Raw genomic sequence first — 23,585 nt, 5'->3', positions numbered from 1 at the left:
TAATCACATAATAGTGCAACCCCCTGACGGCGGATCATAGATGTGCAGTTCCATCTCATGGTAACGGAAACGTTCCCTAATCGAACCATCGCCATCTGAAACCTTCTGATCAGGTTTCTTTTCGGTTATTTCTTCTATCTCACCAAGTCTGCATAGCCGAGCTTCTTCCTCAGCAATTTTGCCAACCTCCACTACAAGAAAAAGGACCTACAACAACATTACAATAACAACTTGCTTTAAATGCAGGTTGTGAATTACTATTTTTGACAACATACAAAAAATGTATGTTGCAGAAGAGTATAAACCACAACATGCGTCACGTGAGTGTTGTTAATTTTGAAATCGACTACACATTAGGCACGTTATTATTTACGCGTTGTCATTTATATCTATCAACAAGTAGAAAATCACGTTGTTAAATATGATTCCAAATAACAACATACTGCATGTTAATTTTGACATGTTGGGTTATGTTGTTAACAATTTGAAAGGGAGGGAAGTAAACAAGTGCGGAGAAACAAGGGAGCTAGTTTTCACCTCTTCTCAACACCAGATAAACATAAATAAGGAAATGAAAAAAGTTCGCAACACTTGCCAGTGGCAGGATCTGCAAGTTTATATCTCTCTTTCTCTCTCTCTTTGTGAAATTAGAGTTTCGAAGCTTCATCTCGGATCCTCGTATTTCAATGCTACGAATTCTTCCAAGAGATTCTCCATAATTATTCAAGCTCCGGTGTTCGTTTCAATTCAAGTAGCGGTTCCGAATTGAATCAGAGCTACTCAGGTGGTTTCTGCGATGGCGCCTAGCCAGAGGAGAGGAGCTAGCAAAGCCTCTCAGGCCGCCACCGAGCACCATCGCCATGGAAACACTAGCAGTATGACCGGGATCACATCTTCAACCTACCAGCTCGTCATCAACGAGATCGACTTCTCCGCCGGCACTCCTCTCCCTCTACCTCTCCGGTCTCGATTACAAGGTTCGTTGAGATCTCTAGGTGTTCGATATCAGGTTCCGCCCGCCGTAGTTCTTAATTCGTCGCTGCCTTACTTCTTCGGCTCGATAGAGCCTTATCGCGACCTCGTCATTGTTCTAATTGTGCCTGGCGAAGCTATTTTGAGGTATCAATCCATTTAATCCCTCTTTTACTTCATCAGATATCAATTCGGTCAATATTCATCGTATTAGGGTTTCAATTTCAAGTGATTTTTGCAAGTATGGTGTTTTGAGTCCATTTTTCTTGTTGTAGTATCAAATTCGAAGAGCTTGAAGAAGATAGGCGCACCAAGGTGTCCATTGAGTAAGAGGTTTGAGGCTATGATTCAACACATGATAAAATTCAATTGTATTTTTGAAATTGAGTGAATTTTTTATGACTGAATTTAATTAGGTTTTGATCCTTATTGCAGGCAGGAAGTGGTTTCCACAGTTGGATCTGATTTAGGAGCTCTTAAGGTAATTTTACTAGTGAATTAAATAATGGAGAATGAGTTTCATGGTTAAGTTTCTTTTTTCTTACGATTGGATATGATCAACTGAAAGTTTTCCATCATAATTAGAATGTGGAATTTGTTTGGGTGTATACGGAGCTCATATCATATTATTCATATATAAATGATGCACTTTCTTGTGCAATGTTTATAAATTTTCAGAATTCAATATTTGTGCAGTGATTGCTCATGAAATTAACGCTGGTGATGTAAAGAAGTGCTTAGAACTTAAGGATCAACACCTGCAATGGCCTGATGATGCATACTCAAAAGGTACTACGAGTTTAATTGAAATTTCTTATACAATGTGGCCTGATGATGCATATGTGAAACTGCTGAGAAGATAGTGGTCTGTGGTAAACTATTGCATGCCTTTCAAATATTAATCTGAGATTTTTAGTAAAGCTGCTTAGGGTGTCGGCATTTTTAGTAGCAAAAGAATTGTAAAGTGTAAATTGTTTGATATAGAATAGTTGTAAACTCTAGGGAGACTGCCTCAATTTAGCTCACTTCGATTTAGTTGAGTTATTCTAACACTCATGGCGTCAATTTCGATCGCTTTCGGTTTTTTTAACATATGACTTTCATTTATTTCACTCGGGACATTTCTAGTATCTATGAGCACTGCTTCGTGTAGTTAACCTGAGTTCGATTTAATTGGCTATGTGGATATTACAAAGATTTCGTTGAATATATATGGGTATATTTCACTAAGTGTACAACTCATTTTGGGCCTCATTTGTGCATTGATTAATCATAGTAACATCTTGAGAGATATACTTAATGTGAGTGGAGGGTTGTGTATTAACAGTCTATGTGTTTGACAGCAGCAGCAGAAGGAACAAAGAGAATGGTTGAACTTGAGTTTTAAGCCAGAGAATTTCCTTCCGGGAGTTGCCAGTGGCTTCATTTTTTGGGTTGTTGTTGGATTTATCACATTCTAGCAAGGGTTCTTTAAGGTTAAAGAGGAAAAATTTCTCAGAGGATAAGCCCCAACAACGAAGTTTGGTCTCAACTAATGATGATGAAGAGCTTAAAATGGTTGGTTTCTTGATAAGTTCTTAGTGAATGCGTGTGTTGTCTGGTGTTACTGGTGGTTTATGTCATGCTTTGGTGCTTGTTGATATGTCTACTTAGTTGCTGCATAGCTTCATAGGTGTAAAGGATAAACTTAATGCTGAGTATCTAGTTTTTTTTTATCAATGATATAATTTGATGAAATTGAGTTTTCATCATCTCATAATATGTGAGTTCAATACTTTAAATTTTAAATCTTGTATTATGTGAGTTCAATACTTAAAGAGTGAAAAGAGTATGGTCAGGTTAGCAATCTAAACTATATGTCTTAGTGATAAGTGATTACAAAGTGGGGAAAATTTTCCGTAACTTGCTCTAATATTTGTATAAAAAAAACTAGTTATGAACTTATCTTTATCAAATACTCTCGTACTTGTCAAATAAAAATGAATCAGTAGAAACTAAAGAAGTACTGTTGCTATTACATTTGTTGGCTTCAATTCAACAAGTTGCTAAATTGTCTTCAATTCAACCTGTTGCTAAAATTGTCTTCCTTCATTTTCTAGCATTGTGAAGTATTGGCCATTCTTGTATCAGATTGTGTCAATGTTCTACTGTTCTAGTACACAAGTCTAAACAATTGACCTTATTTCAGCTTTAGTGATTAGTGTCTTGTCTTGGTTATTAAATAGTCTCTCAATTTCATGACAGGTTCTGGTATGACAACTGGAAAAATCGCATCTCAGTGTGCGTGTAAGTAAGAAATCTGGTGATTCTGATTTAATTTCTTTGATAACTCCCTTTTTCCTAGCCTCATCATTTATACTTCTTTTCTGTTCGGTGTTTATTTTGGCTGAACTGTTTCTTTCATAAACTTGCAGATCCTGCCACTGGCATGTATGCAGAACTGATACAAAGGTGATTATTATGAGTACTTTTTCTTAATATTAAGCCTTATGTTTGTTGGACTGTAAGCTGAGATCCTTTGCACTAGTTTTATAAACTTCTTGTAGAACATTATGTAAATGTGGTTATCATACTCAATGTTTCTATTTGTTATTTTCTTTTTATAATGCAGGAAACATGCGTGTGGGCAATCGAGTCTTCTCTAGGGTCTTGTCTAGTTATGTAAGTTAATGGAGTAATAGTGTTGATGTCTCTCATTTTAGTTGTAATGGAAAGGATGATGTATCAGAATTTTATAAGGCATTTATGTATTTCTTATGGTTGAAGTGAGCATAATATTGTGGTTAAATCATGGTGAATGATTATAGAGTTACAAGAAAATAGAGCCGGTAAATTGGGTGTAATTTGTGTATTTATTAAATTGGTATAACTACACATTTAGCAGAATAACATGCCATGCATGTTGTTAAAATTTATAACAACGTGCGAAGTGTGTTGCCAAAAAGTACAACGAACACTTTGCATGTTGTTAGAAACTTATAACAACATGTAAAGTGTGTTGTTAAAGAGTACAACGCACACTTGGCATGTTGTTGAAAATTTGTAACAACATGCATCGAATGTTGTTAAAAAATAGAACCTAAATTTTGCATGTTGTTAAAAACTTACTACAACATGTTAACTGTGTTGTTATAAGATTACAACGACGTGTATGCTATCTTTTTCACAACGTGCAAAACGCGTTGTTAAAACTATTTAGACTTTTAACGATTTTAACATTTACAACATGCGCTGAATGTTGTTAATTACTTTTGACAACATGTAATGCACGTTGTTAAATCTGTTTTGTGTTGCATCAATCTCGTCTCCAATTATCTCTATTTGGTCTCTCCTTGGCCTACTGATTTAGCACCTGCAACAACGTACATTACTCAAAAAAAAAAAAAAACGTGATCAAGGACCAAAATCTGGTTCTTAATATTGGCATATATATAACAGAGATCGAAGTACATATATACAATTGATTACCATCTTCTACAGAAGCTATCTTCATCGCCTTGGACCGGCATTTGTCGCACCAAATGTTCGCCTCAATGGGTTATCTTTTGCTGCAGAAAGCCAGAAACATATGTTATAGACTTATAGTTAATCAATTACAAAGCCTATTAGACACCCAAAGCCATCATAATATGGTATTTTAGTGAAAGACTGAAAGCGTATGGGAATATATACGAATATGGCTTGGGATTGGAGTAGTAGTCTAGTAGATTACCTTCATATTCTCCAGTAATGAACAAAACCATAATGTGGGTTTTCCAAGAAGAGAGCTAAGGATGTTCCTGCTGCCAAATTTATCAGAATGCAACGAAGAGCTAGAAAACTGAGTCTGTCTTTTATAATGCATGAAAATGTAAATTATATCTTTGCTAATTAACATGGTAATATAATGACAGCTATTAAGTACTCTAAAGAATATTTCTGATCCACAATATGTGCGTTGATCGAACGTGAAATATCGCAATTGCCTACTTGTTCCTCTTTGTTATTTTGATTAACAAAGACGACTGCTAGAAGTCTATTAGTATACTAATAAGTCAATTAGCACATTCCTAATTCCTAACTAAGTCACCATGATAAGCTAGCTGCATTCGTACGTACGCGTAGAAAGTACTACAATTAAGCTGGGAAGCACATGCATGCGTGTTTGATTAGCTAGTCTCTCAAAAGTCAAAACAATATATTAGACGTGTAATTAGAGGATTTACAGCCACTAATTCAACTAAGTAAAAATTAACAGAACTGCACATGTGAAAGGCTAGCCATGCAATCAAGTTCATTCGAAACAAATTAAGAATATTCCAGTATCTGGTTATGTGCATCTACGTTCCATGAATTTTGCTTGAAATTGTTAAGATAAATTATTCCATACGTCCATGGGCGTATGGCTGATAGTTCATTCATGTACATAAATAATATTCAAAGAATCAAAATAGCTTTTGGACTTCATTGAGCTCTTTGATTGTAATTTATCTTCTGTATACAATGTTAATTATAAGGACAGTCCACACATAATGAGTCTTAGTTGTTTTTATGTGTAATTAGAAAGTTAATTAATTTAAAAATACATGCATATACATTTTTCCTTCTCATATATTGATAATCTCACATTTCTGATGATAAATGTTTGAATCATTTTAATTATATATACACCAGAAGTTTACATAATTAACTGCAAAGGGAGTTGATCACTACCTCCAATTAATCTTATACAATTACACCCCCTTTCTCTTTCTCATGTACATATATGTGTATAGAAAACTATGGAATTTAGAAATGAGCTGGGTTTGGATTTGTTAAAAAGAGGGTGTGAAGAATTACTCATTTTGACAAAAAAGTGTCCCCCCCCCCCCCCCAAATGAGGTTTTTGGTGTGGTCTATCGGGTTCGTCTGTTGTACATACATGTACAGCATACAGCAGGTTTTACAGGCATTGATTAGGGGAGCACGTGATCTGTACGATGGGTTGTGAGTGTGAGTGAACTGTGTTTTTCTGTATGCATGACATACAGCCGCGCAGAACAGAATTTTCCTGGTCTATCGTGCTAATTGAACAATATATAATATAAAAACTCTAATTGTCTCTACATTATCAACCAAGTCACGAAGATGACCTAAACTAGGTCAAAATAACATACACGAAAACTAATTTTCTCTATACCCAGAATCATTCTCTCACTTTTCAATTTAATTCCCATTAAGTTAACGTGCCGTAAGAGTTACTCATATATAAGAGAGGAGAATCGCAGCTTATCTGTTTATCAGACTAGAAAAGGAAATGAAACTATTAATTACATTAATTAATTAAAATCCTGTAAATAAGAAACTTCTATTTTCCATAAGTTAAACACAGACTTATCATCGACGACGATCGATCAGTAACACGATCATGCATGAAGACTTCTATCTATATATGGTCGTTTATTAATTTCTCATACATCTTCTGCTTGTTCCAGTAGTTCTTCCACATTGACTAAGTTAGCATGGCCAACCTTCTTCCTCAAAGAGAGGACCAAACCAACTGGATCAACCCCATCTCCAATCACCACGATTTGATCTCTGTTTCCCTCATTGAAAGCCACTGAATTAACACCTGCAACAGTTATCAAATCACCATTGTGGAAATCAAAACGAGTATGTAATTGACTCGATCTTCTTCTTATATATACACGTACTATAGAAATTAAGACTCAAAACAGAAGAAAAAATTTAAGAAATACTGTGGAAAATGAGGGATATCTATGAGATCGTAATATGAACAATATATACCATCTGCGATAGCAGCTATCTTCATGGCCTTGGCCCGACGTTTTCGGCTTTTCATCTTCACCTCAATCAAAATTCTCTGCTGTAACATTCATTCAAAATTATGATATACACACATACACACACACACACACACACACACACACACACGTCGTTATACCCTCAGGGCTCAGGGTGAAAGGAAATCAGTTTATCCTAATTTAAAACATATATAATCACGATTGATATCATCTATATTCAAGATGCATGTTATCTTTACATAGGAAAAGCATTAAAAACACATTAAGATCTAGAGAATTTCATTGGGAATATAGGGATGAAGAGAGCACGATTTTATCATTTAGATTGCCCATCTACATATAAATGATTGATCTCTTACCATCATATTGTAGCCCTCCCAATAAAAATTGCTATGTCGAATGTAACTGATTTAGTTTCTGTTGGTATCCCTTCAATAATATATCGATGAATTAAGATCTTGAACTTTATGGAATATCTATGTAGTATGTAGTCATATATATAAGGTACAAATATAAGTATGAACCAGCCGGCGAGAGATTAATCCAAGATTGCAAGTAATCCTCATGTGTAGAACTACATGCTCATGAAGCCAGAGATCCACAATTTCAGGGTTCAAAGGTATATTGCCGCGTTTCCAGACCAGCTTGCTAGCTAAGCTATGGCAAGAATTATTTGCTCATATGAGTCATATCTCTTCTTCTGCAACGCTCTTACTTTGTGATGACTTTATAGAAGTCAATTAGTGTATAGTCCTGACTCCTGAGTACTTTATACAAGTCAATTAGTGTGGTAGAAGCCAAACTTTAATATCATGCAGATCTAGTCAATAATTGCCAAAAAGCTTCAACGTACGTAGCATGTACGAAGCTGATGAGGTATGCCATCGAGTCATATATGATCATGATTTATGACATCTTCCACTTGCCCAATATTTTTCCGTCTGGGTTTGGGGTTTGAGAGCAACACCAACAAGCCCCGAATTTGAGCAACAAGCATGCATACACAAATAAATAGATAAAAATCAAGAAGGTTCAGCTAGCGTCCAAGCAACAGTAGCCTTAGTGTTCCTTCTTTGATCTGGGGATTCGATCGACAGGTACAGTTGTGGCTGGCTTGGTCTTATTTGCTACTTCATCGATCACTTGCATCTTTAGGTAAGTTTAGAGAGTTATGACGTTTTCTGGATATGCCAGGAGCGGTTGTTACGAACACAATCGTGGATTCGATTGAATTTGCATCTCGACACGGCCCTGATTCTCTTAAGGGTGCAAGATTTTAGTGTTGAAGTTGATGTGGGCGGCCATGAGTATGGTGCAGGTTAAGGCACGAACCTAGCTGGTCCAATCCACTCGATATGATCTCGCAATTTTGCAAACCAATTCCACATTTCGAAAATCTCAAACTGAATATTCGGTAAGCCATTTATTTTGGGAGCTTATTCGATTTAGGGAGCTTATTCGTGCACTGAATAATTTTCGATTTATTGATAAGGTTTTGAGATTGGGAGTTGTAAACAATATTAAAGAAGTGATTGGACTTGTCGTGATTTGCTGGCTGTGCATTTGAATTCACGTATGTGAGCTACGAATATGAGATTCATGGTTTGAGTGTCACAACGGCTTTTGTGCGATGTGAATTATCTTCGGTGATTCGTGCTGGCACCGTGACAGCTTAGGCAGGCGGTACAACAACATCTTCTAGAGGCTGGTGCTAGCGGCGATGGTTGGTGTCTCAAGGTTGGGTTTTCGGTCCGATTTCAGCCTAATTCTTATTTTTGGACTCCGATGAGTCCATGTAAAAACATTGAATAAGTTAGCTTTACAGCTTATCTTATGGTCTCAGCATATAGATTACTAGAATTTTAGGTTTCTAAGATTTTGGTAGTTTTTTATATTTTGATTTAACATAATCTGCAATGGTGGAATGTGTAATGTTGTTTTCCTACTCATGATCAATGAAAGTATTATGTCTTTTGCTAAAAAAAATCTTATGGTGTGACTGTTTTTACTGGTTTACTAGAAAATCAGAATCAATACATATGCAGTGTGAAGTTTCCTTTTAAAATTATATATTGAAGTTTCAATTTTGGCTCACCTTTTCGGTGAAATGTTTCATCATAAGTCAATTAATAGATAAAATTTAATCTAATTTGATTATTGTTAAGGTATCGAAAGTATATTGAATAAAATAGATGAATCAAAACTATTCAAAATTAATTGTTCTTATAAATCTCAATTTTGAAAGCTCAAACAATTATCAAATTGTATACAAATTTGTAGATATGATTGTGTTGTATATACCGTACCTAATTAAATATTGAATGACTTATGATAAAAAATTTGGCCAACAAGCAAGCTTAAAATTAGAACTTCGCTTTGTTATTTCAAAACGAAGTTACGCTTTGGATATAGATTGATATTTAAGTAAAACAGACACATTGTAAAATAAATCTTGAGAAAAAGTTTTTTTTTTCTTTATGCCATATACAATAATATGTTTTATCCATTAATAATCTTCATATACACAATTGTATAAAAATATATGTAATATTAAACTCATATAAATGATTTTTCCACCTCTACACTATTTCATACTTTTTTTAGTACCAAAATACGGGCTGAGTGAGCTGCTGCTGAAAGGTATATATGTAGCTTCTATTATCAGAGATCCCTAAAGACGTACATCCTACTTATAAGCTAGCATGATTCAACCACACCAACCATATTCATATGAGATGAGTCGGTTGCCTTATATACGTTCATTCATAGTCTACAAAATTCAAATACTTTTTCATTTCCGATAGTCCAAATTGATGAAGAGATTCAATGATTCACGACTCGGAGTGTCTCGTGTACACGGTCGTGATCCTACACGGCCATGTGTTTCTCACGTGATTAGAAAGATTACAGATGGCGTGAATCAATGGACGTCAAATACAAGTCTACAACTCAAAAACAATGTTTCACTGGAAAACTAAACCGCGCACTCTCGATTCAAACACTCTGCTCCGCCAGTTCAACCAGATTCCTCCTCTTGCTTACTACACTGCAATGATATTAGCTCATCCTTATACAAGCATCAATTCAGGAGTAAATCATGACACAAGTGATCGAAAGCAAAATGCATTTTTCCTTTTCTTTTATGAAAGTACATGTATAACTTCATTAAAAATCTGAGAAGAAGAGGCAGTATATTGATATAGTACCAACAGCTCACCCAATTTGGATTGAAATCCTTTTGCACCAACTCAAATCAAGGTATGTATCATCATATAGTTATCTCACACAGCTAATTAGAAACACAAAATCATCACCCACAACCAAATCAGGAAAGCCCATAAAAGAATTGGCTCAACTTAACCTTCACTAAATCACCTCATCACCTTGACGACGATGGATCATTAGAATTATGCTATTTGAATCTCTTGAACACAGATGAGAGACAAGGTTTTTAGTCTCCGCGGAAGCATGATCTTGCAATCTCAATGCAAAAACCCCCAGTCCCTCGAAAACGTCCAAATCCATTCAAATCATAGGCACCAATAAGGGCCCGTCGAGGATGAAAAATTTGGTAAAAGGGGATGCAAATTGATTTGAAGATTTTAGCAAGCTTATACCCAGTTACCCACCCACAAAATATGACATTGACTGTTTAAACTGTAAGTATAATATGATGGCTCATACTAGTTCTTTAGAAGCCCCAAACTAAAGGCTCTTAGGTACATCTGTCTTTGAAACATGCCGTATAATTTCACTGCTGTGTAATCGAAAAAAAAAGGTATTATTCATACTTGGTACCTTTTAAAAAAAATTACATTCATACATGTACTTGCATGGAGTAGTGGATAGTAGATACATACCCACATACGGGTCCTACTTGCTGAACCAATGAAATGTCATAATGGCTTTGTCATCATACTCCTGCGGTTTTATGTCCCACATGTCATCTCTGCGAAATCTTAATCCAACGGCCAATTCTTCACCAGAGCCCACTAAAACAAAAAACGACGAGATATACTCCCACCTTCTTCTACCCCAAAAGAACTTCCAGACTACCGACACGTGGAGTTTAACCGACATAAGTGTTGTGTTGGTTGTACTTTTGGTCTTGGGAGTTCTAAATATAGCACCTTGGTACTTCCGAATAATACTACGGTTTTTGTTAATATTGCTTTGTTTAATTTCGAAAATTTGGAACAAGGACACGGGCATTTATGTAATTCACGTGGTTTTGAATGGATTCGGTTACGAAGATGATACATTCAAAATTTTATGGGAAAAATTGTTGCCTAAATTTTCGTTCCTCCTTTTATTTTTATTTTTTTATATTTTGAAATTTTGGAGTGCGCTTCGTTTTCTGGCAGTTTTCAAGATGATTAACATTATATTTATTTTTTTCAGATAAAGTTTTAGTGAGAGAGTACTTACTACTAGACATGGACTCGTAACCAGGACCCAGAAAAAAAAAGAGAAAAAGGTAAAAGAAACACTCTTAGACTCATTGTGTTCGATTGTTGGGGCCTTCCAAAGTTCCTTTCTTTTGAACAAGTTTCTGCTTAGGCTTTGAAAACTGAATGGTTTTGGAGGGTACGTTGTTTTAAACCTAAAACTTTGTTGTGTTCTTTGATAAAGGTGTGTGCTTTTGGTTTGGATTGAGATAAAGATGTGTTCTTGCTTATTAGTTGTAAGTTCTGTTATGGTTTGGATTGCTTTGAACTGGGTTCTTGTGGTTGAGAGAAAATCATGTTTTAGGAGATTTGTGGAGGTTTAGAAGGTGAATCATGCGATTTAATAATCAAGAATGATTTTTTTTTAAGAAACAAGAATGATTTTTTTTGGTGAGGCAGAGTGAGATTTCCCAGATTTCCCAAAATGGGAAATGCTTTTATGGTTCTAGTATCTTCCTTCTGTTGTATTTTGTATATGAAAATACCAGTTTTCTGATGTTTCTTTTCTGTAAAGTAAGTTTGAAGTCTGGAAATTTTTTCTTCTTCTGTGTGTGGTTTATATTTTATGTCCGTGATAAATTTGGAAAGAACAGCGGTTTAAAATATTATTTTAGCTAGATTTGAAGGAATGCCTATTTCTGGTTCTGGTTGCAGCTTTTTTCCATGGTTGAGATGAGACTAATTTAATTATATATATTCATAGTATTTGATTTTACTTCCTTTTATGGCTTAAAATGAGTAAGAAAAATCTTCTGTCAGAACAGCAGAAAGAAAAGATATGCTGATTCACTGATTTACTGAATCCCTGGCTAGGGTTTTATATATTGGGGACTAGATTTCATGTTCTTGTGCTAGATTTTAAATTCAGGGGAATTTTTCTTTGTGACCAGCAAATATTTCTCTCTGTCTGTGATTTTATCGTTAGCATTAGGTTTTAAGTATGTGCATTCGTAGTATATAATCATTTTATCTTCTTTGGTGTAATATTCTGCTACTTAATTGTTTCAGTACATTTTGCACATTTGCAGGGAATAGATAGATGATGGATTTTTCGGACTCTTCAAAACTTGTTTTCAGTAGAATACAGGAGGTAGACCCAGAAAATGTTAGAAAGATTATAGGTTATCTTCTTTTACAAGGTCATGAGGAACATGAAATGGCTTGCTTGGCCCTGGCTCCAGACCATTTGTTTCACCAAGTGGTGCTGAAAGCCAAGGCTGAACTTCTGCGGTTGGCTAGCAAGTCAGTGTCATCCCCAATCTCACCTCCCATGAACCCAGCCTCAGGTTCTTTCTCCCCATTTTCGTCTGTTTCTTCTAGGCCTCCTGCAGCCTTTCGGCTCCCAACACCCTGTTGGGATCCCCAACTTGTTTCTAAGCAGAACATGGACTTCATGCCATTTGGATTCTCTGATTCTACTGAGGAACTGCAAAATCAGGCTCGAGTTTTGAGTTTAGAAGATCATATGGAACCACACAATTCCGGGATTTCAGGATGTCCTGATGATTACTTTTTTAGGGATGCTACACTTGGTGGAAGCTTAAGTCCTAGACCAGGTAGACGAAGTTCAAGTCTAGAGTTTCCAGTTAAGATATGTCACTACTTCAGTAAAGGCTTTTGTAAGCATGGAAGCAGCTGTAGGTATTACCATGGACAAGTGATTCCAGAGAGCTTCTTTCAGATGTATGGGCATGATGGCATCATTGATGATCATATCTCGCCCATGTCTCTTGAGAAGTTGGAGTGGGAAATCGTCGAGCTGCTAAGATCAAGAAGGGGAACTCCTATTTCAATTGCTTCTCTGCCAATGATGTATTATGAGAAATATGGAAAATCTCTTCAGGCAGAAGGCTACCTCACTGAAAGCCAGAGACATGGGAAAGCTGGTTACAGTTTGACAAAGCTTCTTGCTCGGCTTGGAAGCAGCATACGGCTGATTGACAGGTGCATTCCTTTTGGCTTCTGTATTCTGATTTTTTAGCTGGATAGCTAGTAATTCATAGATTGGGTATTTAACTGGTGCATTGGTGTTACCTATAGGCCTCATGGGCAGCATGCAATAATTTTGGCTGAAGACTCTTTAAAATACATGGACCATCGGTATGAGAGAGGTGATCCCGGTCCAATTGTTAGTGGCTCTCGGCAAATATACTTAACATTTCCAGCTGACAGCACCTTTAGTGAAGATGATGTATCCAACTACTTCAAGTAAGCCAAAATTTTGAGCTCCTTGAACATTAAGTACATTTCAGTTTTCTTTGCATGTAATTTCTCAGGGAACTCATTCATTTCTCATTATATTGATTTTTTTTTTGTGGCAGCACCTTTGGCCCTGTTGAAGATGTAAGGATCCCCTGCCAGCCAAAGAGGATGTTTGGGTTTGTAACCTTTGTTAATGCAGACACTGTCACAATGATTTTGTCCAAAGGAAATCCTCATTTTGTTTGTGGGGCTCGTGTTCTTGTGAAACCTTACAGGGAGAAATCAAAGCTTGCCGAAAGGTAAAGTTTTTTGCACTATGCGTATAACATTAGTGAGTGTTCACTTCAGATTGAGATGTCTGATTAATATTGTTTCTTAATGGTTCTGTCGGTAGTGGTCTATACCTGACCTTCTAGTGCTAACAACAGTGGTATATCTTCAGTTTTACTTATTAACCCCAAAACCTGTATTTTCCAAGCAACTGACAAATGCAAATTGGCATTTAACCTCCTGTATGGAATTTGACAACGATGTTTGTGTGGATATGTTCATTGTGCTTCCTATGAATTTTGGTGTGCACTGTTTTTGGGGTATTTTTTTATGATAATTAATTGACCTATTCTATGTGTTGGCTCTTTATCCTTCAGATGTGAAATAAGCAATTTTACCCGCCGATCATGTATTATTGAAAAATATTTTTTTCTTGTGTTTTGAGTTGTATTTGGTCTTTGGTTTGTTGTTTTTGAGAACCCCATTACAGTTACTTGATGGGTTCTATCTGCTGTCTGATCCATGTTAAATGGCTTGTTTTGGTTTATTCAGAAAGTACCAAGAGAGAATGGAGCCAGCTGATCATTATTCTTCGCACTTTTCAGACATGGAACCCGATTTTCATTCACGTGAGTAGAACCTGACATTGCTTTCATTGGAGACTACAAGCTCCTATTTCCTCTTGAGTAAATATAAATGTAGTAGAGTCTACACCCGAGACATGAATCCCCCTTTTTTGCCTATAAAAAAAACTGTAATGTTTGTCAGTTATCTGCCTTTTCTTTTCTCTAATTTAATTTTTGTTGTGTCACATTGTCTTAGAGCTGTTATGTTGGCTAATGCATCATATTTCTTGTAGTGTCAAGTTGGTGTAATAACTCTAGATGGCTGCGGAAGAAGTTGCTGGAAGAACAAGAATTTGCACTTGAACTTGAGAGGAGTAGGTTGGCAGAGCTACATTTTACGCGAAAGCCAGTTGCATATCAGCCGCATTCTGGTTACTTAATGGATGGGCGAATGGTCTCCGAAGGTCTATAATTTCTATCAACTTATGAAGTTAGACTTGAAACAGTAATCATTTTTTCTTCACCTGTTAAATTTCTTATTTCCCGTAGTTCATGCAGATAATTTCAACGCCCCACCTGCAGAATGTTTTGATTATCTGTTAGATGTTATGAATAATGGGACCACCAGTGATGATAAACCCAAACATACAGGCACCAACTACACCGACCAAGAGAGGTTTAAGTTGTTTCGTCTGCTAAATTGTTTTAAATTGTCCTATAGTTTTCTTTTTGCTGACAATGATATTTTTAAAATTGTTGCAGTCAAGGACTTAATCTCCCAGATAGCCCATTTGCAACTTCGATAGCTAGTGGCATTTCAGCTGTCATGTAGGCTCAGTGACGCAATGTCAGATTAGAGTTAGGTACCGGTTCACATCGCAATGACATATTTGGTTCTACACATAACAGCTCTCCTCGTTTTCTTGGCTTCATCGGCATTGTTAAGAGTTTCCTGCAAGTACATATCATCTGCATGAAGAAACGCTGGTAGACATTCCTCCCTATCACTACTGGGTTGAAGGACATAAGTCAATACTTAGAATTACAGGTACATGTTAAATGTTGATCACAGAAGGCAAAGACAGCTTGGTCTTTATATTTAGTCTTTTAGTGGAAGAAAGGTGTTAAGAGTATAAGCAGGTTTTTCAGGGAGCATAATAATGTACTGTTCATATTCATAGCTCTCTCACCACGACTACGAGCAAAATGTGAACGAACTTCAACCATAAATTTAAGTAATATATATATATATATATATATATATATATATATATTAGTTTGGGGTTCTATATGCAACTTTCATATGTCCCTTTATTTACTTAATACACCTCTCTTTTATTTTTAACTTTCAAGAAAACCTAATCGTACCTCTTCTTTTTTTATACCCTCCACCTACTGTAGTCGTCCATCATCAAACTCTCTTTCAATCTACAGAGATTGTTTTCTCCTCTTAGAGTATTTCTAACAGTTTCTCAATATTTTCTCAAAAATGGAGAAACAAATTTCAAAATCTCCATAAAATTTATGCTCTAACTCTAATAACTTCTTTATTTTACAGATTTTTACATTTATTACTTTAATTAAAAATTATATTTTTTAATTTATCATAACCATAATATATTTCATAATTTTATATTGTTGACTTGAAATATTTATTACAAATTTTTTTATTAGTTGTAATATAAGTTTGAGTTGTTGAAGAAAATGTAAGCATTTAATATTTAGTTATGCAAATTTTTGGCAAATGTTGTAAATTTAGAGAATCAACTTTTCTTTTTCATCAATTTCTCTATTTTAGAGAATGTGATGGAAAAACTGTTGGAGTTAAAAAATGAGCATTTTTTTTTCAAAATGCATAATCTGTTGGAGATGCTCTTAATTAGCTCTCTACTATTCAATTCAATACCATTGAATCGACGATTCTACATTTTAAACGGATTTAGATTTTCTGGTTTTTTTTTTTACAATGAACTCCAAATGGGTATCATGCATTCTCTGGGCATATATTATTTTGGTAACAATTGCAAATTTTTCTAATGAAATGAGAGCATATCAAAGTGAATGGGTGGAAGAGAGGCGGCCGTGTTACCATATGGAACATCTACAAATATTCTCATATGAAGAATTACAGTGAAAGGAGATCTATAACCTAAATTTGTAATACGGCTCTGTAGACAAATATGGTGATTAAACATTAGTTCAATTTTGATGATGTTTTTCAGTTTAGAACTTGTGAATAACTCAAACTTGATTCAATGGATTGATTTCTTTATCCATCATTATTCCTTTTTTAATTCTTCATTCTTGACTAATTTCAAGTCTTCCTTCTTAATCGGATTTAAGTTTTCTGGGTTTTTGGATTGTTTCAAAGACTCTTGTGGTGAGGTACAAACAGTAAAAGAAAAAATAATAATTCTCTCTATTTATATATTTGTCCTTATTGGTCTTTTCATATGAGTTTAACGATTCAAATAAAAACAGAAAAATAATGGAGGTACACACAGTAATTTAAGAGATGTAAATAGAACCCCATATTAGTTTGACTAAAGTGGGTTTGTTCTTGTTTTTTTTTTCCGGTTTTTATTAGTTTAATTTCTCTCATCACATGATAGTTTCTCATCGAGTCTAGCAAATTTGTAGGATCAAGATAGATGATGCAGAAAACAAAGCCTCATACTATTGATTCTTTGCTTCTATGCTTATATTTGTGATTGGTTTGGCAAAAGAACCGAGATTTTGACCATGTATACATATCCTAGGTAGTCCATTTCTCTTGGAGAAGGTAAACAATTTCAATACAGGCATTGGAAGCATCAGTACTAGCCAGAAAAACACATGCGCTATGGTCATAGATTTATCTTCTTTCTGTCAGATGTCCATTGATCCTACTAAGTTTTAATGATACCGATTAATTTGATCTCAAACTAATGATGTCTCAAACTTCGTAGTCCTTGAATTTGATCTCCTTCAGTAGAAGCCAGAAGGGTCTGGTTGGAAGCTGTTTCTTGACGCATCAAAATGTACACACTCAAATAATCTCATAGCTCCCTGGTGAATCACTTAAGCAGCCAAGTAACTTTAGACAGAAGGCAGAACACATTATAAGGAGAAACCGACCTTGTTAGCCATACATGATCTCCTGTATTCTTCAAGATTGTCTCATGCATTGTCCCTTTCCTTGTTATTAATTCTGAAATTGGACATCACCCACCAACCATGGCAACTAATAGGGGAAGATCTGATAAAGATCTTAAATAGCATTGAGAAGCAGCCATATATGGATAATGAAGAGTTTTTAGCCACAGACTGGATCAAATGCCAGAGTTTCCTCCGACAGAGGGTATTATTGTATAATGTCTGCCTGTATAGGTAGATGAACACGTATAATACATCTACATAAATATGAACCAAAGTCTTCTTTCTTATCGACACCAAGCGTCTTCTGCCATTTATTGATCAAACACCACTATGATCGGCAAGCGAGCAAGTCCCATGACTCCCATCTATACCGATAATCATTATAGCGAAGCATGAATCAGGGATATCGTTTTAGTCTACCAACTGTTGCACACATTTGGTCACAAGTTAGAAATTCATATGATAGGGGTCTATATCTAAGTGGATAATTCCTAGTTTCCTACGACGACATGACACAGAAATTATCATCGCTGTTCATATGAGTTTTGAGTTCTTCAAAGTCAATGAGAAGGTTGAGAAAAATATGTAGTTTTTATGGTTATGATTTTAGCAGTTAAATTTGATATATGATTAGCTATTTGCGAGAAATAAACTATAGGGCTGCACTCCGTTGTCCATCAGATGTCTCATACTCGCGTAAAACTATCCATTAGGCGAGCAAGATCGATGAAATGATTAAATACAGGCACGACATGAAGTCAATTTAGGGATAGCAAGCCACACTTTACAGTCACAGAGAAACTGTAGTAGCCAGGTAATAAAAACTACAATAAAGACGTAATAACATGAACAAAAACTTGGGAAGTAGTATAGGGACATAAAGAGAAATTTAATTTTACAAGGTAGTGTCTTGCTCTCTTGAGTATCTTTCATCCTGAATAAGTAACAAAAGTTCATCTTACCGAAAATCATACGAGAAATCCAAGTGCTTCATAGATGAATGTGCCCTTGAATTTAAGACAACGGCAGCTAGTAAAGCTTCTCCTTTTATCCGCATGATAATAGGAAATACAACACAACCTGCAGTGAGTATTTTGATTAGAATGTTTAAAATCGTAGAAAACAATAAAGAAACAATGATCTGGAGGTTTTTTAATGGCACAAAACAGCAAACAATAGTCCTGCAAATTACCATTTCCTATTCAAATTAAAACAAATTACCTGATAGTAGTTAGAAACTAGAATGTAGTAAACGTCTTTTGTCCTTACAGTCAGAAGCAGTTAGAACTTCAAAAACAATGTCCACCAGATGCCTCAATCCGAAAATGTAACCGTATATTCAAAACTGGGGCAGCTCCTGTTTAAATAATGGCACTGGAGTTGCATGATGAAACCACTTTTACACTATACCACAAACAAGCGCACCATCAAAACTGTTAATCACCAGGCAACTCGTATTCTGCAAGTCACGCGATAACTGGAGACTTTGAACTTAATGGAAACCCTATTAATGTTTTCCTACAACAAAGTCGGTGGAATTGCTAAAGAAAACTTTTCTGCTTTGAACACTTGCAACCAGTAATTTACGAGTGACTTCAGAGGAGTTATGCCTTCCTTTCATATTTTTCAGCAAACTCCCTGAGCAGTAATCTCTGCCTGAAAGCCAGATATTTATCTACACTTGTTCCAGCCCACTGCTGACAGAAGGATTCATCTGTTGGAACAAATGAACTCAGGGGAAATGGCCCCTTAGGAGCTTTCTTCAAAGAGACCAAGAATCTATGTCGAGGGCGAATTCTCTGCTCTAAAGACAAGCTTAGGTACATAGGATACTTGGTCAAAGAATGCACTTCATTATTTAGTTCATTGACCAAGTACATGTACTTGGGTTTTAAATTATCCTCAAGTGACAGAGATAATACCTACACATATACAAGTTCAGCATCAACAAGAATGAAACTTCCAAATGGTATATATTATGAAATTTAACTTGTGAAGTGTGAAGAATTTAAATTTAAAAAAAAAACTGCTTCTCTTTCCTTCAAAATACGATTACATTTCTACTTTCACTATAAATAGGGTAGAAATTCATATACCCAATTCCCTAATTTGGAAAGACAAATAAACCTTAAAGTAGAAAGATTATAAGAAATGTGCATAGAAGAAAGTAAGCATACCTGTGTGAGACTAGTTAAAACTTTCAAGATGTCAGAATTACACATCCCAATGCTCCTAAGGAAATTAATCCTAGGGAGTAGTCCATCATCAATGCTATAATGAAGGAACTGAGGATGTTTCTTAACCATCTTCACAATACTTTCTCTGGGTGCTCCGATCTCATCTGAAAGAAAGCTACAACGAGAGTTCCATGATATATCAATTCGCTGGACCAGAATTTGAGGGCTTAACTGTACCACTTTGCCTAGATCTTTTTCCTTAATCCCTACCTCTTCAACCAAGTACCTTACAGTCGGTTTCAATGAATTCTCAACACTATAAGAAAAGAGAGATGGCGTAGCAGCGATAATCCGCCCGATTCTGGAACTTGGAATACCCAAATTCAGCAGGAAAGCAACATGGAACTTCAAATTATTCTCAACTGTATATTCTAGAATTTGTGGCTGCCTTAATACCATTTTTCTAATATCTCTCTGCTTTACACCCACACTTAACAAATATTCCAACCTTTCTTGAGCGGAGCACACATTTATTTGCAGAGAAGGCATGTGCCTCTCATACATTTGAATAAAGTGTGATTCCTTAAACCCAAATGTGCTTAGGTAATCAATAAGGGGCAGCCACTTCTCATCCATATCAATTTCCTCTGATAGCCGAGGGAATCTATCCTCCATATTCTTCTTTGCAACGCGCTGCAATCAAAGAAAACTAATGAGATCTTTCCCTTTAGCGCAAAATGGTATAGTTTAAAGAACAATTCATGATAATGCTGATGCTACCTTTCCCCTGCGAGCTACATTCAAGGCAGTTTCCCTTGCTTTCCTTGAATGATGATCATAGCTTCCTACATAACTCTTCTCTGCAACACCCTTCGCATTTTTGTCGTTTAAATGGCCATTGGCAACACCATTTTGTGGTTTGGACTTCCTCCTATTAACATCAAATTCTGAAACCTCCGCAAAGTCATCCTGAGTAGAAAATCCCCAAGGAACACAGTTCAATCAAGCTCACACAAACAGAACGAACTATTACACGAAACAGGGAAGTTCTCAAACTCAGAATCATTAATCTCAAATTTCTCAACACATCACAAAACAAAAGACAAACACTTTATAACGAACTAGAACAGCAGAACCCAAAAAGAACAGAACACAAGAACATCCCACAAAACACAAACTAACAATGCAACAAACCACAAGTACAAAACCAACAGACAGAAGGCAGAGAAAACTCACATTGAGGAGCCAGTCATCGTCGGACACGTCAGCAAAATGATAGGCCTCATCTCGGTCGTCGTAGGGGGAGAGAGGCTGGCCGTAGCGGGACCTCCGGTTAGACTTGAGGAGTTTGGGGTTGGAATGGGTGGAGAGGACGACGAAACGGCAGGAACTGGCTCGTCGTTTACGGCCAGAGAGGTCTGAGAGAGTGGTGACTGTGAATTGGGAGAGATGGAGTTTGAGAGAAGAAGAAGAAGAAGAAGAAGAAGAAGGGTGAGAAGGGCAGAGTGAGAAAGGTACCATTTTTTAAGAGATGGGAAGAAGGAGGAGGAGGAGGAGGAGAATATCCCCTAAAACCCTAGTAGAAGAAGAAGGGGATGAAGAGAATAGATATCTAGTGGCATTATCTTTATCTTCTCCCTCTTCTCGCTGTCTATTTCGTTGTGTTCTGCTAATTGCAGTGAAAAATTGATAATGGCTGCTCCACTGCTCCAGTAATGACGCGTCGTTTTACCCAAAGATTTGCCTAATTTTGTTTTTTTACCTCAAAAGAGTCGAAGTCACAAATCAACCGAGGAAAACCAAGACCAGCCTTTCTTGGCCTCAATTAGCAGTTTTAGCACTAAAATTGGAGTCTTGGAGATGCGTTGCAACTGGAAGATGCCTCCCTTTGTGTTGATTAGATTTCTCTTTTACCACCTAAAGACACGGACCTTGATGATAGCGTTACATGCTTGACTGTTTTGTTTAATTAAAAGATTTCAGTCATCGTTATATTGTAACGTATGGCCCATTCGATAAAATACAATGAACATTAATATGAATTTTGTTACTAAATATCGATCAAGGACACTGTTTTTTCTGATGACGAAGCAAATTGATATTGAGCTTGGACATCACACATTACATACAAAGAACTCACTCAATTCTTACTTTCATTGCAATTTTTCAAATGTTCATAAAAACTTTTATTTTATTATAAAAACTAAATACTTTTTTGGGTCAAATGATAAAAAGCTACTACATGTATAATGTATAAAAGCTTTACAAACATAAAGCCGCGATGGAGTATGTCCTGGTCGGGGATTTCCAATGAGGACTATTTTGTTGAAAACTAGTTGAGGACTTCTCAAACAATTATTTATTAGACATATTTTTCGATCACATTTTTAATCTCAACCATTTATATTTTAAGTCTATATAAGTAGATTATTTATACAAATTTGTAGTCACTTTAGTTATCGTCAAGGTATCAAAGTATATCAAATTAGTTAACTGATTAAAATTATAAAACATAAATTATTCAAGTTCATAATAAGTAAATCACATTTATGAATGTCTTAACGATTTCAAATTAGATGAAAATTTACAAAGATGATATACACATATATAACTACAAACTAAACGGTTGAGATTTGAATATGAAACCGATAAGTGGATTAGTTAGAGAGATCATCAACTAGTTTTCAACAAGATGATCCTCGTTGGAAAAGACTCATTTAGGTTATAACTAAGGCAATTAACATACTTATATAACTAAAATTGATGATCAGTCTCATCAAAGAGTTAGGGCACCTTCAACTGCTTGATAGCTCATAAGTTTTAACATATACCTTGTGTTATAAGTCTCAAAGGATAAGATAACTAGAGGAGAGCAGTGTGAATAATGTGCTTTTTAACACTTACTGAAACTTTTGTGACAAGAAATAAAGGTGCATGCAGTACCTAGCAATAGTTAGAATTATTGGAGGTCGGTGTAGAATTGTCCCATTTGTAAGTCCTGAATTAGGAAAGGTTACCTAATTGAAAATGACCCTGAATTATGAAGCATGTAGATGACCAAATCACCAATCTAATGAATAATGGTAAGGTAGGAGACGTGGCTCAATTTAAACATCTACTCTCTCTCTCTCTCTCTCTCTCTCTCAAGAAAAAAAAATCAGCGGTGGTGCGCGCCATTAATCCGGTGCCAATATCGAAATGGAAGCCTCGATCTCCTCCTTCACACTCATCAGAATCCCAAGTCCGACACCTGCACAACCCCATTTGCAAGCACGAACATCAGAAAACAATATCAATATTCATGCTTTACCAGAACAAAATGCCACAACCTCCCTTTGGCTGCAGCAATCGAAGAAGTCTCCGCCACTATAACGGATCCGGGGCCGGTCGTCCTGACCTGGCAAATTGTCGTCGGAGCTATAGGTATCAATTCATTCACTCATTACGACTCGGATTATAAAGATAATTTGTTATCCTGAGTACGTACGTACGTACATGTTTGTGCATGCAGCTGGAGTTACACCTTTTGTGGTCGCAGGGATTGAGTTCAGCAAAAGAATTAATTGTAAGTGTCTTTCGATGTTCATATAATTAAGACCATATAGTGATATAGGCCATGGTTAATTGTTATTCCGATATTACGTACTTAGCAATATAATTAGCAGATAGTTAATTCTGGTTTCAATATATGTTTATATGGAAATATTTTGGCAGATAGCACAACAGATATGCGAGGTGTGTGGAGGGTCAGGACTTGTTTTGACTAAAAAAAATAACGTCCTGGATGTGGTATGGTTACTTGTCAATTTTGTTTTCGTTAGAAGTTGTAAAACCGGGGGTTGATTAATTTTATGTTGCAGGTGGATTTCTCCCTTGGCAATCATGGAAAAGATTCTTTACTGGCTAATCAATTGAGATAGACGTGCATAGTTTTCAGCCTTTGTTAGAAATTTGGAAATTTAATTGTGAAGGTCTGATTCATTCGACTTGGTGTGATGAATATGATGGAGCTAGCATTCTTCGATTCTC

General features: G+C 35.9%; 2 protein-coding genes across 5 annotated transcripts; one reads left to right on the top strand and one right to left on the bottom strand.

Moving 5' to 3' along the window:
* Nucleotides 1-11,239: 11,239 nt before the first annotated feature.
* Nucleotides 11,240-15,479, top strand: LOC126788393 (zinc finger CCCH domain-containing protein 18-like). 3 transcript variants are annotated; one of them, XM_050514381.1, is made up of 8 exons: nt 11,240-11,342; nt 12,232-13,147; nt 13,244-13,411; nt 13,525-13,704; nt 14,228-14,304; nt 14,535-14,705; nt 14,791-14,917; nt 15,004-15,479. In XM_050514381.1, exons 2-8 carry the CDS (start codon nt 12,243-12,245, stop codon nt 15,071-15,073), a joined length of 1,698 nt encoding a protein of 565 aa, XP_050370338.1. In that variant the 5' UTR covers nt 11,240-11,342; nt 12,232-12,242; the 3' UTR covers nt 15,074-15,479. The 3 variants fall into 3 exon arrangements, with proteins under 3 accessions (XP_050370338.1, XP_050370339.1, XP_050370340.1); XM_050514382.1 differs by lacking the exon at nt 11,240-11,342 and adding an exon at nt 11,418-11,529; XM_050514383.1 differs by lacking the exon at nt 11,240-11,342 and having other exon boundaries at nt 11,622-13,147; nt 14,800-14,917; nt 15,004-15,478.
* A 2,658-nt stretch (nt 15,480-18,137) lies between these two features.
* On the bottom strand, nt 18,138-21,198 carry LOC126788396 (transcription termination factor MTERF9, chloroplastic). Of its 2 annotated transcripts, XR_007671362.1 has the most exons (5): nt 20,793-21,198; nt 20,337-20,525; nt 19,557-20,249; nt 18,601-19,301; nt 18,138-18,459 (listed from the first exon to the last, which is right to left on the bottom strand). XR_007671362.1 is itself a non-coding variant. In XM_050514387.1 (4 exons), the coding sequence occupies exons 1-4, from the start codon at nt 21,075-21,077 to the stop codon at nt 18,984-18,986; spliced, it is 1,485 nt and encodes a 494-aa protein (XP_050370344.1). In that variant the 5' UTR covers nt 21,078-21,198; the 3' UTR covers nt 18,494-18,983. The 2 variants fall into 2 exon arrangements, 1 of the variants encoding a protein (XP_050370344.1); XM_050514387.1 differs by lacking the exon at nt 18,138-18,459 and having other exon boundaries at nt 18,494-19,301.
* Between the last annotated feature and the right edge of the window lie 2,387 nt (nt 21,199-23,585).

Source organism: Argentina anserina, chromosome 3 (assembly GCF_933775445.1).
Source record: "Argentina anserina chromosome 3, drPotAnse1.1, whole genome shotgun sequence".
NCBI lineage: Eukaryota > Viridiplantae > Streptophyta > Magnoliopsida > Rosales > Rosaceae > Argentina > Argentina anserina.
Note: the sequence above shows the minus strand (reverse complement) of the source record. Positions and strands in the feature narration are given on the sequence as shown.

What these genes read in the sequence shown, in the direction of transcription:
- LOC126788396 (XM_050514387.1), bottom strand. Translation starts at nt 21,077, where the DNA reads ATGGTACCTTTCTCACTCTGCCCTTCTCACCCTTCTTCTTCTTCTTCT. An exon ending in ATGTAGCTCGCAGGGGAAAG is followed by an intron (nt 20,250 to 20,336) that starts GTAGCATCAGCA and finishes CTTTGATTGCAG; the next exon opens with CGCGTTGCAAAGAAGAATAT. An exon ending in TTTTAACTAGTCTCACACAG is followed by an intron (nt 19,302 to 19,556) that starts GTATGCTTACTT and finishes GTATATGTGTAG; the next exon opens with GTATTATCTCTGTCACTTGA.
- LOC126788393 (XM_050514381.1), top strand. Translation starts at nt 12,243, where the DNA reads ATGATGGATTTTTCGGACTCTTCAAAACTTGTTTTCAGTAGAATACAG. An exon ending in AAATCAAAGCTTGCCGAAAG is followed by an intron (nt 13,705 to 14,227) that starts GTAAAGTTTTTT and finishes TGGTTTATTCAG; the next exon opens with AAAGTACCAAGAGAGAATGG. An exon ending in AACTACACCGACCAAGAGAG is followed by an intron (nt 14,918 to 15,003) that starts GTTTAAGTTGTT and finishes AAATTGTTGCAG; the next exon opens with TCAAGGACTTAATCTCCCAG.